Source organism: Leptonychotes weddellii, chromosome 7, assembly GCF_054177405.1.
Source record: "Leptonychotes weddellii isolate Sample4059 chromosome 7, ASM5417740v2, whole genome shotgun sequence".
Lineage (NCBI taxonomy): Eukaryota > Metazoa > Chordata > Mammalia > Carnivora > Phocidae > Leptonychotes > Leptonychotes weddellii.
Genome location: NC_138375.1, coordinates 100,611,049 through 100,627,413, shown reverse-complemented (window position 1 = coordinate 100,627,413; position 16,365 = coordinate 100,611,049). Strand labels below are relative to the sequence as shown.

Here is a 16,365-nt window from a genome sequence, read left to right as displayed (position 1 = left end):
TGATTTAGATGGGCTAACTATTCACCCAACCTGTTTGACCTTATTCCTGGAAACAGCTGAGATAGGTTTGCCATCATCCTTTGCAGTTAGATGTGACCACTGAGCTGAGTTCTAACCAAGGAATATCAGTGTAAGTGGTATGTGTACTTCTAGACCTGCCTCATAAAAACTCACACATGCCATCTTCCACGTTATTTTCCCAATTCCACTGAGCCTGGTATCCTTAAAAGTCATGCGTCACAAATAGTGACAAATGAACTACAAGGTGGTAGGACCCCAAGTCCCTGAAACACCCCAGAGTAGCACAGATAGCCATGAGAAGCAGAAGCAGACGTAACCATTTAGGGTGTCAACCCACTGAGATTTGGAGAGTATGTTGTAGAGCAACATGATTACCTTACTCAGAACAGATGCCTTCCAATAGGATTTATTTTTTCAACTAGAGGGCAAATTATTTCAAACCAAAGAATAGCTCATATTCAATTTTTGTCATCAGTATGTACAAACTAAACACTTTCAGCTCAGTAGGTATTAAACTTAAAAATATTGGAAGGACAGGGGCGCCTGGGTGGCTCAGTCGGTTAAGCGACTGCCTTCAGCTCAGGTCATGATCCTGGAGTCCCGGAATCGAGTCCCGCATCGGGCTCCCTGCTCAGTGGGGAGTCTGCTTCTCCCTCTGACCCTCCCCCCTCTCATGTACTCCCTCTCTCTTTCTCTCTCTCTCAAATAAAATAAAATCTTAAAAAAAAAAAATATTGGAAGGACAGGAATAACAGGCACAGTAACCAACATTCTGAGGTGAACACAAAAGGCGTGTATTTAAATGGCTGACCATCTAATTTAGGATTTGAATGTGGTGATAGTAGCAGCAGTTTAGGTAGCAAAAAATGTCTATACATCAGAACAGTTTGGAATTTTTTTTAATTCTACATAGTGTTTAGTCCAAGTTATGAAAGCACAGGTAGAACGATACTTGTTTAAAAAAGGCCTGTGGATATTACAAAAGTCTTGGGGATCACTGAACTGAAATGGAGGATGTGAGGTACTCTTTCCAACTCCCTCGCTGGATGCTTTTAGTCCACAAGAGATAGTGTATCCTCCTGAGTTACTGAGAGTTGATATTATGATTTTTATTTTCCCTTTCCATTGCTCTTTCGATGGCTCCCTGATCTGGCTGAGACACGATATATCAAAATAAAATATCGGCAGAAAATTACGCTCTTGGAGTTTCCCCAAACAGCACCAGCAAAGGAAGTGCCAGAAATTTCAGAAGAAAGCCGGTTTTCATGAGATTTCCTGCCTTCCTTACATCTCAACATGTCTAAATAGTTCAGATAACCTTCAGATGAACTCTAGGTTGCTTCACTCGGTTGGAAATCAAGCAACTGAGCTGAGGCTTACCCATTCAACAATGGGTACAATTTAGGAAGTATAATTTTAAAAAAGTATCTCAACCAAAAGAGACATTGGATACCAAAATTCTGGGCCTGACTCTTCATGAACCGGAGCCAGCTCTCCTGCTCTGGCACCCTACTCTGGCCTGATTCTTTATGAGTATGCATAAAACAAATTCACCCATTATAAAGAAGATAACGATATTCAGGAGGAAAATAAATAAGCAGCTTTCCTGTTCTGGTCTCAAGCTATCCCTCTCCCTCAGAGCATCTCCCAGTGTTTAGCTAGGTCTTTCACTCACTACTTACCTCTGTCAAATTTTTTCAACAATACCTTACTCAGAGAAAAGTCACTTTTTCCAATAATTTCTTTTTTAAGCTTGAATATGCATTTTTTTTTACCCCTCTTATGAGCAGTAGGTCTAAATAACATAGAAATGCCATCTAGTTAAAATCCTGGAGGAAATAAGAACACTTCTCCAGTGAGAGATCTAGCTATTTGAAATTAAAATTCTGAGGCCAGATATTTCTTTGGGTGGGATATGTATTTCCTTTGTCATCTATTTTCATCTACGATATTAATACGGTCCAGTGTATGGCCATGTGGCTAGTTTAGATTTTGACTCTACTTCTTGTTTCTTTCCTAGAAGTCTTGTTTCTGATTTATTTATTTGTTTGGTTTGGTTTTCCATTCCTGGCATCATCTTTGTTTTCTATGGAAAAAATGTATAAAAATCATCCAGTCGGTTTTTCAACTACCAGGTTCATTATTTCTTGTTACAGCTGTTTTCTTTATCATAATTAATATTCATTTTACCAAAATGTGCAGGTAGTGTATAGAACCTACTACTACCTAAAATAAGCCAAGTATGCATCACAGATGACCCCCACCCACCCCATCATAGCTTAGAATTGCCTCTTCTCAGGCAAAACACTGTAATAAGCTTACACAATAGTAAATTTTAATATTTGCTTTTATAAAAGCAGGAAAATATCAAGAATCATCTAAAAAACTGAAAAATATGCATAAAAACTCACCCATTATAAAGAAAACAATATTCATGAAGAAAATAAAAATATTGACAAAACAAAGAATCCAAAATCAAAGAACACAATATTACCAAGTAGCAGCCGGAAATTTCCTGCACAGAATTCCTAAACCCTTTCTTCTTTCCACTGGAAAGACATGTTTGAGATTATAAATACATTAAAGTCAGTAGCAAAGGAGGGGTTTGAGGGGCCACACCATGACACACACAGGCACACACTCTCTCTATACACACCTCTGTTCAACTGGGGATTATGCAGAAAGGAGAGCAAACTATGATTTTCCTCCTCTCCTTTCTGGTCCTTTTTTTCCTAGGCTGTTGCAGGACCTGGCAGGGATATTAGCTTATGAAATCAAAGAAATGCCACCACATCGGTATGGGAGTAAAACTGCATTCTTATTTGACATCTGGAATCTACAATTTTCTTGTAGGAACTTGCAATAGAAATTGAACTTTGAGAACCACCCACTTCAAGGATTCCCAGTCTCAAGGACTGCTGCTTTGACTAGGACATCTGTGGGATTTGTTGGTAAGGCAGAATACTTCCCATAAATCACAGGTGAGGAATGATGAGAGTCCCCCCTCCCCACCCCTAAAGTGAAAGGGCGGGAGGCGCAATGATCACCCAGAGGGAACCGCCACCAATTCCGGTGAGCCTTGCAAACCTTACCACGTATGTGCCACTGTGAAACGCCGCTGTTTAGGGATGTTGCTGCTGAGAAGCATCCTCCGCAGGAGCCTGGGGGAATTTCTCGGAGAAATCACTGGAGAGAGCTTGGGAGAGACCGATTTCCTTGCTGGCTTGGACTTCTCCTGCTGCAACAGGTTTTCCCGCAAGGATTTCACAAGATCCTCATTCAGCCAGGGGTTTGGACAATGCGGATTATCCACTTCAGGTACTGTTAAGGTGTCCGGGCTTGTCGTCTGCTGAGCCATTTTCCGGGTCAACTTTGTACAGTTGGCAACAATCCAGGGCAACGTGGTTCCCTGGCCTCTTTCCAGTGGCTGCTTCTCTCAGAGTCCGGGGAAATGTCCAGAGAAGCAGTTCGGATCCAGGGGCTGTTAGTTCATTCGGTCGCCTGCCTCAGTCTCTCCGTGGAGATGGGGCTGGGTGTAGACGAGAAGAGCGCACTCCTCAGCGGAAGCCTGTTAAACGTCACCCCTCCTGGGCTGGTCCCCTGCCAAAGATCACTGCCGAGCTCGCAGGGCAGGGGAATATGGAGGGAAGCCACTGCGTTAGCACGGCTTTGTCAGCGCCACAAAGCAGCCTGTTAAACTATTGGAACTAATGCGCCGCAGCTGCTCCAGTGACTTGGGCTTATGTACATAAAAGTCCTGGGGGGAGGGCTTAACCATCAGATGCCTGCTGCCTGGTTGTTTGGCTAGTCTTTCCATTTGCTTATTCCTGAATCCAAAGGAAAGAAAAACTTTGAACTTGACCTTCCTCTCCCCGCAAGGGTTATTTATCTGCATTCAGTCCACATTCATAAAAGAAAATTGCTAGTCCTTTGCTTTTTATAAGGGAAGAATAAACAGGCACTCGCTAGATAAGGAGGAATACTTCCCTGTTTGCTAAATTCAATCTGATGCATCTTATAGACAAATCCCAAGGGAATAAAATGGACTCTTTTTTTCCCCTCTAGTTAGAAACTAAAACAAAAGGTTTCAAAATACCACACATGGAACACATTACAGTTTGTTGTGTTGTACAACCTTGCTAATTATGGCCCTTTCAAAGCATGGAACAACAGTATTTACATCCCAAAATGGTATTTGTTATCTCTTTGGATTTAAACTGACGACGACCTTCCAGAGGGACACGCTGTTTTCATAAGAGTAGTTAAAAATGATTTTAAAGTTTCAGTTATGGTATACAAAACTAAATGTAGTCAACTATAAAAGAATAAAATAAATCTAGCTTTTCATAGTTATTTCCTTATTTTTCTTTTGATGTAAGATTTTTGTGATCAACATAGCTTCAACACACTCAAAGGAGGTTTAAAATTTTAAAAAAGGAAATTATTTCTTGCCTATTTAATTTACTAGTGGAAATAAATTTAAAATGTTACAACAATTTAAGTAAGCAAGTGATAATAAAGCCTGTTAAATCTCATTGTATGGACATTGGAAATGCAAACATTAAAACTGGATCGTAAGGAAGCTAAAACCTTTGCATAGAGATGTCCCCAGCAGTCTAGGGATGCTACAGAGAGTTCAGGATTGAAATCAAATCACTTTTCTCAGGAACTAAGAATATTTTTTTCATATTTTAAAAATACAATGATTTAAGAAGGAATTAAGAAATACATCCAGATAAAATGGAAAACACAATAGTCTGATTCATTTGGGGGCTTTTTGTTTGTTTTTTGGTTTTTGGTTTCTATGATTACTCTTATTTCAGTTTTTAAAGTTTCTCCCACTTCCCTCCCTCCCTCCCTAGTTATTCCACCTTAAATTTAAATTCTTTGTCTTTAAAATGTTATAGAAAAGGATACACTGAGGTTGTTTACAGGAGCACCAGGTCACCACCTGGTATAACAATTTAATGAGCCATACGTTCCATGACTTGATCAGAAAATCTGTTCTGCAAATACTCAAATTTTTAAAAATCACGGTGTGATCGTTCTTAAAGAATTTTCACCAGTACAGGTTTCATCACTGCTAAACATTAAGTGGCAAGCTCCCTTAGCTTATTTACTTATTTTTTTAATATGTCTTTTTTTTATTATGTTAGTCACCATACAAGCTCCCTTAGTTTAAACAAGCTAAAGATATCCATTTCTTCATACCTTTTAGCACTATATATAAATATATATATATAATCACTAAACGAGTAAACAATTTCTGTAAAGTGGGCTGAAGGACTATTTTATAAGGAGTTGTGCAAAACACGTATGCAATGCTTGCCCTCAAAGAACTCGTAAGTTAATGGAAAATACTGGACAATACTCAGGAGAAGACACCAGAACACCTAGTGATAATTATCGAGTGCAGAAAAATACAATGAAAAAGGTAGCATAACTGATGAGGGAATGCTGAGGTGGAGTAAAGCTTGAAGATAGGGAGGATCAAAAATTAATGGAAAGGAAGGTGAAAAAGAAGTGCTTTCCAGGATAAGGAATTAGAATGTGCAAATGCAATAAAGAAGAAATAAGCAAGTTTGGAAAAAAAAAATAAAGTCCAGGAGTCAGTAGATGTAAAACCTATTCAGGTTTGTAGAAATAAAAAAAAAAAAAATTCAGATAACAGGATAAGGTGGGGGGGACAAAACAACAGGTAGCAAGTTGACAAGCCCCACCCTCAAAATATTAGAAAAATTTCCCACTACCTAAAGACAGTTCTATTCAGCAAACATCTGTGGGCATTTATTTTGTGATAGGCACTATATGAAGTGCTGTAGGATATTTAAAGATTAGCTAGATGCTGTCCACATTGTCTGGGCATTTATTATCTCATAAATTAACTGCAAAACAATTCACATGTCAAAGTATAACCCAAGTACCTAGATGAGAGCCAGGAAGCTGAAGATACTTAATGTCTGGTTTTAAGTAGAGAAAAGTGATTCTCAATGACCAAATAAAGAAATCAATATGACTAAGAACACTATGGGCCATAAAATGGAAACTCATTGAGTTCAGGATATTCTAGGTGCTAGTTCTTGCTTTCAGTGACCTTCATTTAAGAGGAATAAAATATTTACAAGCTAGTGTTCTCATAAGTGCTATGTCACGTGGATGCTCAGAGATCAGGCACTCTGTTGATGAGAATAACTAAGCTAAAATGGAAGATATAATAATATTCTACTGAAAATTCATTGAGGGTTGTGGATAAACATGTTCTAAAACTGAACAAAGGCTTTCTACAAATTGCCTGTTGCTTTGGTGCTTGTTAAAGGATTCCACTGTAGACGCAGAATTGGCTGCCTTTCTACAGGTTCCTATCATTATTTGGTCAATATCCTAACATCTACAATTACCCTCCCGCATCCCCCAAATGATAGATGGCACTCATGGTGCTTTTTGAAAATAAAATTAATTTTGTTTTGAGAATTCTTTGCCATCCTCCCTTCAAATAACTTGGAAAACCCGACAGCATTTCAAAATCATGCTCAAAAATCAATGCCTTAAGAAATACAAATTGTAAAGTTCTGAAGATGACCAAAGGTGGGCGAGGTTTGGATAAACTGGCAATTTTCTTTATAATAATGTAGAGGGTCAGGGGAACTCTTCCAACAGGAATATGACATAGCTTGCCTTTTTTTTTCCTTTTTAACAAAATCTCTTTAAAATTAGCTGCCAGAAACTCTTCTGAAAAGCACAGTACTGCAAATTACAGCCAAATAAGGCCTTCCGTTTTAACAAGTGGAAATTTAAAAGTGGGCAAAATGTTTTGATAAAGTCACCCATACCTAGAACTGCAGATAATATCTCTTAATTTCATAAAGGTTTTCCTAAATACCTTTTTGTGGATTTTCTAAATTTGTTTTTTTAGATTATTCAGAATCCTTGGTAATATTTAATTAATTATTCACAGGCAACAAAACAAATGTGAAATAAGATTTGCACAAGTTCTGGAACAAGGATTGAAAAATGTACCCTTATCTAGGTAAGATACAAGCAAGGCTGAATTTCCCACAATTGAAAGGGAGCAATGATGCAGCTAATTCAAAAGGACATATAAATTGACTATAGAATGCATTGTACACTGCTTCTGCCAACTGTGTTTTAATTAGGTAAACAGTTTGTTAAAATGAGACTCCTTTTTAACCTGCCCATAGGATATAGTCCGTGGAAATGATCTGATAGTGGGAAAGGTTATATTGTCTAGTAATTAAGAAGAGTGTGTTTGGAACCCAAAAGCTTGTTTTGAACTCCAGCTATGATACTTACTGTGTTACTTTGTGTGTGGATCAGTCCCTCAACTGTGAAATTGATAATAATAGCCATTGCATAAGAATGCTGCAAAAATAAAATATGTTAATACCCATGATATAAAGAGCTTAGAAGAATGCTTGGTATACAGTAAACACCCAATAAATGCCACCTGCCACTAGGTGATACAAGAAACTTACAGAAATTTACACTCAGTAGATAACAACTCTCTGCCAGGCATTTTGCATTGTATTTCATTTAATTCTTGCAATAACTCTTAGGGTATTATTTCATTACCACTATTTTACTGATGAGGGCTTAAGGAAGTTAAATAACCTGCCCAAAATTGGGGCCTGCGTGTGGCTCAGTCGGTTAGGTGTCCAACTTTTGATTTCAGCTCAGGTCATGATCTCAGTGTCGTGATTTCAGGGTCCTGAGATCAAGCCCCATGTCAGTCTCCCCATTCAGCAGGGAGTCTGCTTCTCTCCCTCACTCTCTCCATCTGCCCCTCCCCCTGCTCACACACTCTGTCTCTCAGAGAAATAAATAAATCTTTAAAAAAGATAACTTGCCCAAAGTCATATAGTTCAACAGGGCAGAACCAAGATTTCATTGTCTATGAAGTACCAGGGCCTCCTATTTCAACTCTACACTAAATCACCCCCAAAAAGAAAGTTGATCCAATATTTAAAATCTATGATGGATCTTTTTATTGAAAAAATAGTAGAGATCTGAGTGCCCTGAGCTCTTGGTCTAGTTAACACTAACTTCTGCCCTTGGACCCACTCAGGACATACACCATGGTAACCTGTGAAGCCAGCCAAGTCATGAAATTCTTACAAAGGCACGGTATTCTAGTAAGCGCAACTTGAGGTGGAATTCCTGAGTGTTTTTTCATCTATATGTCTGTACTCCTTTGATACAAAGGCGTTTTTATTAAACTCCGTGGTAGTTTTCCAGTTTGCAAAAGGATATATTCTAAAATTATTTCATTTTATATTTTCATTGTGATTATTTTTCATTTAGAATTTATATCATTATAAACTCTGACAATAAAATTATATCATCCCTACACTGAAAAGCACATCTGGACATTGTGGAACAGGGCTTTTGAAATCATCATCATCACTAAATTTTTATCAGATACTGGGCTGGTTGGCAGAGATTAAAAACAGCAAAATATTTACTTGAAAACGGGAGATACACAAAACCCCTTCAACAAAGGAGATAAAGGATATCAAATTAATAATAGAAAAAAAAATCAGTGCCTCAAGGATTGAGGAGTAACCAATAATACACATATCTTGACCATGTAACTTGAAGCAGCAGCAGGAGTTGAATTTGGCCTTGAAAGAAGGTACATGTGGAAGAATAATTATAAGACAGTCTGGAGGAGTAGATTATCATGGAGAGGAAAGAGATGTTGGATTTTTAGACTCTTTCCTATGGAAAAATTAGTAAAATTTACTTGGGATGTAAGTAAATAATAGAGGTATTTAAATAAGATTAATTTGGTGGCAATGTGTACTATGATTTGGAGGAATTGTAAAGGCTGCTTAATAGTTCCATTTCAATATAAATTTGTGTAGAAATGGAAAGAAAGGGGTTAATGACTCAATGTTTGGAAGGATTTGTTCACTGACTATGAGCACTCAAGCCAATAGGGAAGTCAAAAATAGACTGGACATTTTTTAACCTAATCAATTATACTTTCCATCTAATTAAGTATGGTTCACCTAATTAATCATCAAAAGGCTGTTAATGTAAAAAAAAAAGCATCTATGGTTCACTGAACACAAGAAACATATCTGTCTTGATTTATATTAGAGCTATACTTTGAGCATACAACATGAGGTTCCCAGCTCAATTTAATAAAAAGATTAAATGTTTTTTTTCCTAGATTAAATCTAGTTAAGTGTGATTTTTTATTCCGCTAAATTAAAACTAAGTGTTAGAGATACTTCTATTGAAATAGTAAGTCAGTATATTTCATTTAAAAGAAAAATTATTTTATAGGGCACAGCTTAGACTAGCAACATTAGCACAACATATTTATTTCTGACAAAATAGTTGCGCTACAATTTAGACAACACTTTCCTTTCCTCCTGATCAATTCACTTATAAAAGCTTCCAATTCTGGAACAGAATTACTCTTGGTTAGTATGCTAAAATGATATACTTGAATACCCTCTCTAAATATTAGCCAAACTTCAGTAAAGGCCTTGGTTTTGATGGCCACTAAAATTTTAACACATTGTAAGATTCTGGATTTCTGGGTCTTCTTTCAGTGGGCAGAAGAGTCCAGCATTTTGCCTTCAACTTGCTGACAAAAAAATCTCCTATGGTCCATTATCTCTGTAGTAGACCATCCCTCCGCATACAGAATAACTGAAAAAGTCACTAACTGGAAGTAGAGAACACATGTGCCCTAAGCATAAGCCCTTTGCATCATGACCTAATTTGGCCATCACAATCATTCCAATGAGGTAGGTACTATTACCCTCATTTTAAAAGTGAGAATACTCTGGCATGTAAGTTAAACTACTTTAGGTCATACACACTCAGTAGGTAACAGTGTTGTTAAACCAGACAGTCCTAGTCCAGAGACCATGCTTGTAAACTACTGCACTATCCTGCCTTTGCATTTTAAAAATAAAAGTCAACCAAATTAATAAAGGTACTCCTAGCAAAATTAGTTCATATAACTTGACATGTGCAAATCTAATCTGACTACAAAATATCTGTTTCAACAGTTTTTGAAGTGAAAAGTTTCCAAAAAAACTAACCAATGCCCAACAGCTATAGTATTTTTGAGGCTTTGACAGATATTACTTCATAATCAAGAGGTCTCAAACTCCTCAAAACTGTTCACTGTATTAGAAAAAAGGGATGGTGAATGCACAAAGTAACTTGGGTATACCTTCCGAGTCTTTTGCTCTTTTTGTGCACATAACAGACATGTTAGTGAACAAAATCCAACATATATCCCAAGTTCAGAGTAATATCATACAGTAGTAATCTATTCAAAACTTGGACACCAAGGAGCACATTTCCTCATCTCTTTTGTAGTTTCTGTACCCATCCCCCACTGGCCCCAGGATAAGGATTTTTATTCTTCTTCAAATTAGCATAATATGACTGGAAAGCCTCCTTCTAACCCTGACACATAACATCTGTTTCAGTCATTTTGTTTTTTGGATATGGTTTTTATGAGACAAAATAGTACATTTCACTGAAAGCTTCCATAATTCCGGGGTTTATAATTGTAGCTGGCAATTTACTTTCTAAAGCTTAACATATTTAGACAATGACTCCTCATAAGTCAGTCGTATTTTTAGGGTGATACTTTTCATATCCAACCTTCTCCAACCTAGTCATTTATGTGGGATGTTTTACAAAAGGCGTTAAAAAACTGCAGTTTTATTCCCAATTTTGTAATTAACTAGCTAAGTCACCTTGAACAAGTTCATTCAGTTTCTCTGGAATTCCGTTTTCTGGTTAAAAGTCCTATAACTTCCCTAGGGTTTTATAACTTAAAAAAAGAAGAAAAACCAGATGCTGTCTTTGATTGCAAGTGTGTTAGCTGCCATATAAGAAAAATCGTTATCCCAAGTGCATCCCAAGGCAACACGGTCTCCACCATTTGCGCGTACTAATAGTATGTTTCTTAGTGCTTTAAAAAGAGAAACAGAAAAGATATATTCAATGTTCAAGAAAATAAGAGGGGACTGCACTAACAAGGTGCCTGACTAATGCTTTTATGGCCCTAAACTTGTGAAAACTCCTTCCCCAACTAGGTAACAAAATTTATTCTGACATCTGAGTCACAGCTTGAGAGACAGAGTGGGAGAGCAATGCCTAAGTTAATTTAATATTTGGAATCAAAGCATTGTTTTACTTCTAAAATAATGAAACTACAGAGCTATGTATACATATTAAGTGTTACATAATAAGTCAGATTTTCTAACATTTCAGGACCTAACTTATTATTGAATAAAAGAAAAACTTCTGCACTCATTTTTCATAAAGTTGTCCCACCAAATACTAGTTTTGCACAAATTTAATGAGCACTGAATGGAGGGGAAAAAGCATTTTGTGAATAAAAAAAATGGGGCATCACTGAATACAGTTAAACAGGTTTCCTTATAGTAAGATCCCCTAGTCCTTTAATATGCTAATGTGATTTAGGAAAGCCAACTTGGTTGGCTCTGAATCCACCTGCATCTTCCAGCATGTCCAGAGATGGTTATTCTCAGAACCCTTACCTGTGCTTACTACAAACATCCCTTTGAACATTGTTGATAGATAATATGAACCTTCCCAGGCTTCTGGTATGCTTTTATTTTCTTCTTCTGAACTGCAGTCAAACAGAATGCTTTCAGCAGAACCAGGAGTAGTCCAGGTGCTGCCTGGTACCAGCCCCTACAGACTCTCGGTTATTGTTACGCTCCTGTGCTGAGGCTAAGTCCACCCTCCTCTTTAATTGGTGTTCTTCCCCTTGCAAAAGGCATAACCTTAGCAGAGGCTATGAAATAACTGAGCTGTGAGTCTAAACGACAACTCTGTTGACAGCATGCTAGTTAGAAGGCTGTGAACAGGCTAAGGGGCCAAAGAAAGACTGGTCTACAAGTTACTGTTGGTGAGAAGGTGTGCAAAGGCAACTGAAGGCCAAACAAGTGCTTCGCAAGCTTTAAATTACTTAAGAATCACATGGAAACCATGCCAAAGACAGATTCTGATTCAGTAGGTCTGGGGTGGGGCTTGAGAGTTTGGATTTCCAAAGCTCCCAGGTGATGTTACTGCTGGTCCACAGAGACCTCCTTAAGTCTCTAGGGACTAGAATAAGTAGAGATTGATGGAATTGAAGTCTAGCAAGCAAAGGCATTAACTTGTACCCAGGTGATGCCATTTCAAATTTTAATCCAGCCATTTTTGTAGTGCTCAAACTTGTTGCTGATATTTTTTTAAAGGAAGAGATTTTTATTTTATCTTTTTTTTTTTAAAGATTTTATATATTTATTTGACAGAGAGAGACACAGCGAGAGAGGGAACACAAGCAGGGGGAGAGGGAGAGGGAGAAGCAGGCCTCCCGCGGAGCAGGGAGCCTGATGCGGGGCTCGATCCCAGGACCCTGGGATCACGACCTGAGCCGAAGGCAGACGCTTAACGACTGAGCCACCCAGGCGCCCCTTATTTTATCTTTTTAAGTAAACTTTATCCTCAACATGGGGTTCAAACTCATGACCCCAAGATCAAAAGTCACATGCTCTACTGATGGAGGCAGACAACTGCCCCGGTTGCTAATATTTTAATAAATAATGGATTTTTAAAAGTAGACATTATTGCATAACAATACCATAAACCATTTTTTTCCAAAGGAGCTCAAAACACTATAAAAGATTCAATTCTAAAAACAAATTTTGCTATATTAGACCCACACTTTTAAGATGAGGCAAAAAAAAAAAGACTTACTAGAAGTGGAAAAACAAACTCCTCCAAGTGTGGCAAAATTCTTTGCCTGTTTCTATACTATTAATTGAAACTAAAAGGCAAATCTTATTTAAGACTTATAATTTCCAGGATGTAATTTAATTAATTTGAAAGCATTTAATTGGACAAATACTATGTGTTAAGTTCTGGATATAAGGGAGACGCTGATCTTTGTGTATCTGAAGACACCAGATTCATTCTTTTCTGTGTTCACAGTTAGCTGGAGCTTTCAGTCAAGTCTTCTGTGTGTATAGCATTTGTCAAGGATACTCATAATCAAGATTTACCCCCACACTACTGACCTCTCTATCATCTAAACAGTTAATGGAGAACGTGTTTGTGCTTCCATCAACCCAAAACACCTAGCCCTACAGTAAGTCTATGTATATTTGTATAAGCAAGTATATGTTTTTCTTTCTGGTGCTTTCAAAGAACTTATTCTGACCTAGAAGTGCTCGAATGATTACTAAATTATGAAGACCAATCTGAGTTTTTTCCCAAATTATTATTTTTAAGCCCTAATAAAATAAATGTGAATACCTATTGCACTAATATAAAAATATGCATTCTAGCTGGTTTAATAAACACTGTATATTCTGTAATTATATAAGCATTGCATAAAGCCAGCCAGTAATTACTTAATCAGTTACAAAGGAAAGTAATGCATGACAAAGAAATCCTCTTGCTGTGCCCATGGTGAATACACTTCTTTCCGAGCAGCAGTTGCCTTGTGATTCTTATATTTTAAATGCCTGGAATATAGTGTGCTCAGCAGACATGTGTTAAAGGAAGGAAAGAAAGGAGTCAATGGTTTGTACAGTTTGTTTTAGTATTTGTTGTGAGCTTTTAGATAGTTAGACTAAAAAGGATGGTGTGTCCAAATCCATTTACACTGATCTACCCACTAAAAGTTTAAAATGTTTTAGAAATCCTATTAGACATGCTTCCAATTTTACAAATGCATTACTTTTAAATTATCCATGTAATATACAATCTATTCTCACTACAAAAAACTTTAAAGTTACCCAGAAATCTAAAGGTCCATCCCCAAATTCGGCCCTCATCATAGGGAACCCTGTGATCAGTTGTGTCTCTTTCAAGACTCTGCAGTCCATTATAGGAACCCCCAGCCCCATGTGGCTATTCAGTACTTGAAGTGTGGCTAATGCAACTGAGGAACAGAATTTTTATTTTTTTAATTTTTATTAATTGAAATTTAAATAGTCTTCCTTGGCTAATGTCTACTATACTAGACAGCAAAATTCTAGATCTCCATGTGATTTCATGAATAATTATGTGCCCAGAGGAACATATACTACTGTTTTCGGAGGCTTTTGTTTTTGAGCAGTGTGTTGTGCTTAATGAACATTCTCATCACTCAGTAACTTGTTTTTTCCTTCGATGAAGATCTCCCTCGTAATCTTTAGCTAAGGCACAGTATTCCATACCATTTCTCAGCTCTGTTCACTGTTTCCATATTGATGGGCATTCAGGTGTCCAGTTGTTCACTACCACGTACAAAGGACAGCCTTGCAAACTCCTCATTGGGCACACATCCTAAGATTTTTTTGTAATACATAGAAGCAGGATTCTTAAATGATAAGGTATAAGCATTTTTCATTTTAATAGAAATTGCCAAATTGTTCTTCAAAGTTGCTGATTCAATTTATACTCCCACCAACAGTATTTGAGTTCCCACATTTTTCCCTCAAACAGCCTTATGGTGCCATCAATTTCCTTGCGTTAGTTGTCAGAGCATTTTTTTCTTCCCTCAAGAATATCTTCTATTTTTTTAGGGTGGAAGGAATTAAGAAGAGCATCAATGGCTACCATTAAAATTCACAGAAGCGGGGAAAATACTTTGCTTCCAAGTCAATGTTCAATTTTTGCTCTTTAACAATTTTAGTTGACCAAGCATTTCCCTGGAATGTCTCTAATATGACAATATCTACACATTATAGAAGCTTTTTTCAAAGGAAAAAGCATTAACTTTCTTTCTCAGCAATGTTCTGGCACTACTCAGTGAAATATATTTTAAATTGCTTTTCCTATAATAAAGATAGATTGTGTTGAACATTTATCCTTCTTGCCTAGTCCCTGTTTTATACAACAGCATCGAATTTTCCAATGCATGACCAGGACTCTATTACTATTTTGTGGAACTTTTTTCTTCGAGCAAAATTAATGGTCTAGATAAGGACTGAATTTGTAAGTTCACTGGATCTGGTCTGACAATACTGTCACTGCAGCATCCTTAGGTAAAGAGTTTTGTGCAACTGAAAGAGCACTTGACCAGGAGTCAAGTCCTAACTCTATTACTACTTGTCCTAAGGCCTGAAGCAAGCCCCCTACTCTCTAGGCCTGTTTCCTTATCGGACTATGATGGTGATGAAACAGATGACCACAGAGATCCCCTTCACTGGTAAAATGTACTGTTCCTAAGAACAAATCACCCCCAAAATGTTAAATATTAGTTGTAAAGATTGTGGTAGTATTTGAACAAAGAGAAAGAAGTCATCAGGAATGGTTTTATGTCAATCAGTAAACACTTATTAATATGTGAGGCCAAGTACGTATGATCGGCGACAACACATAACATGTATGCTTTTCTGCCTATCTGGGATGTTCATTGCAATGCCATCCTACTCATTCTCCAAAAGTAAGGGCCACATGCCTGGGAAAAATTTAGGAATCACAGAGAGAGGCAGAGGTACTGATCTCTTGGAGAAATGCTTTACAGCTTTATATTCAAAAGACAGAACAGAAGAAGATTTACAAAACTTAAGAGATTTTCATGCTAATCCCTGGCAAACTCTTGAATAAATTATTCAAGCAATTAACCATGAACCTTCTATGATACAGGTAGTAACATACAGGATTCAAATTAGGTTATTTAAAATTTGTATCATTTCCTTTCCAGAGATGACTATGCTAATAGATGAGGGAATGAGTATGTGTATCATATTGTACCTGGTTTTCGTGAAGACATTTGACAAGATCTTTCAGAATATACTTGTAGGCATACTGGAGTAAAGTGGGCTAGGTGGATGGGTACATCAGGGTCCTGAAAAGTTGGACAATGGTCCCCAAAAGGTGTGGAGTAATAGAGTCCCCATAATCCTGAAGAGCAGTCACTGCCATGCCATCATATGCAACGTTTAAGCATTTTAAGATACAGACTTTATGATATGTATTTCATGTTTACCATATCTGACTCTAACAAAAAGCTGGAAGGATGGCTAAAGTCATATGTTAGTAGTTTCCCAAACCAGACTGATCGTTACAATTTTCTAGGGGAAATGCTAAACAGAATTCAGAACCCCAACCTACAACTACTGAATTAGAACCAGCAGGGCTGGGGCGCCTGGGTGGCTCAGTTGGTTGAGTGACTGCCTTCGGCTCAGGTCATGATCCTGGAGTCCCGGGATCGAGTCCCGCATCGGGCTCCCTGCTCGGCGGGGAGTCTGCTTCTCCCTCTGACCCTCCTCCCTCTCATGCTCTCTGTCTCTCATTCTCTCTCTCTCAAATAAATAAATAAAATCTTTAAAAAAAAAAAAAAAA

At 37.5% G+C, this 16,365-nt stretch overlaps 1 protein-coding gene across 4 annotated transcripts in view; it reads right to left on the bottom strand.

Annotated features, from left to right (window-relative positions):
- PDE4D (phosphodiesterase 4D) overlaps positions 1 to 16,365 on the bottom strand; it is a 1,043,384-nt gene that overhangs the window by 699,488 nt on the left and 327,531 nt on the right. The window contains exon 1 of one of the 4 annotated variants that reach the window (XM_006727965.3): positions 3,114 to 3,836. The exons of the other annotated variants lie outside the window; for them this stretch is intronic. Coding sequence (XP_006728028.1) covers positions 3,114 to 3,379 — 266 coding nt within the window. The 5' untranslated portion in view covers positions 3,380 to 3,836. Of the gene's footprint in view, positions 1 to 3,113; positions 3,837 to 16,365 lie in introns of those variants that run through there. 4 annotated transcript variants of the gene reach the window in all.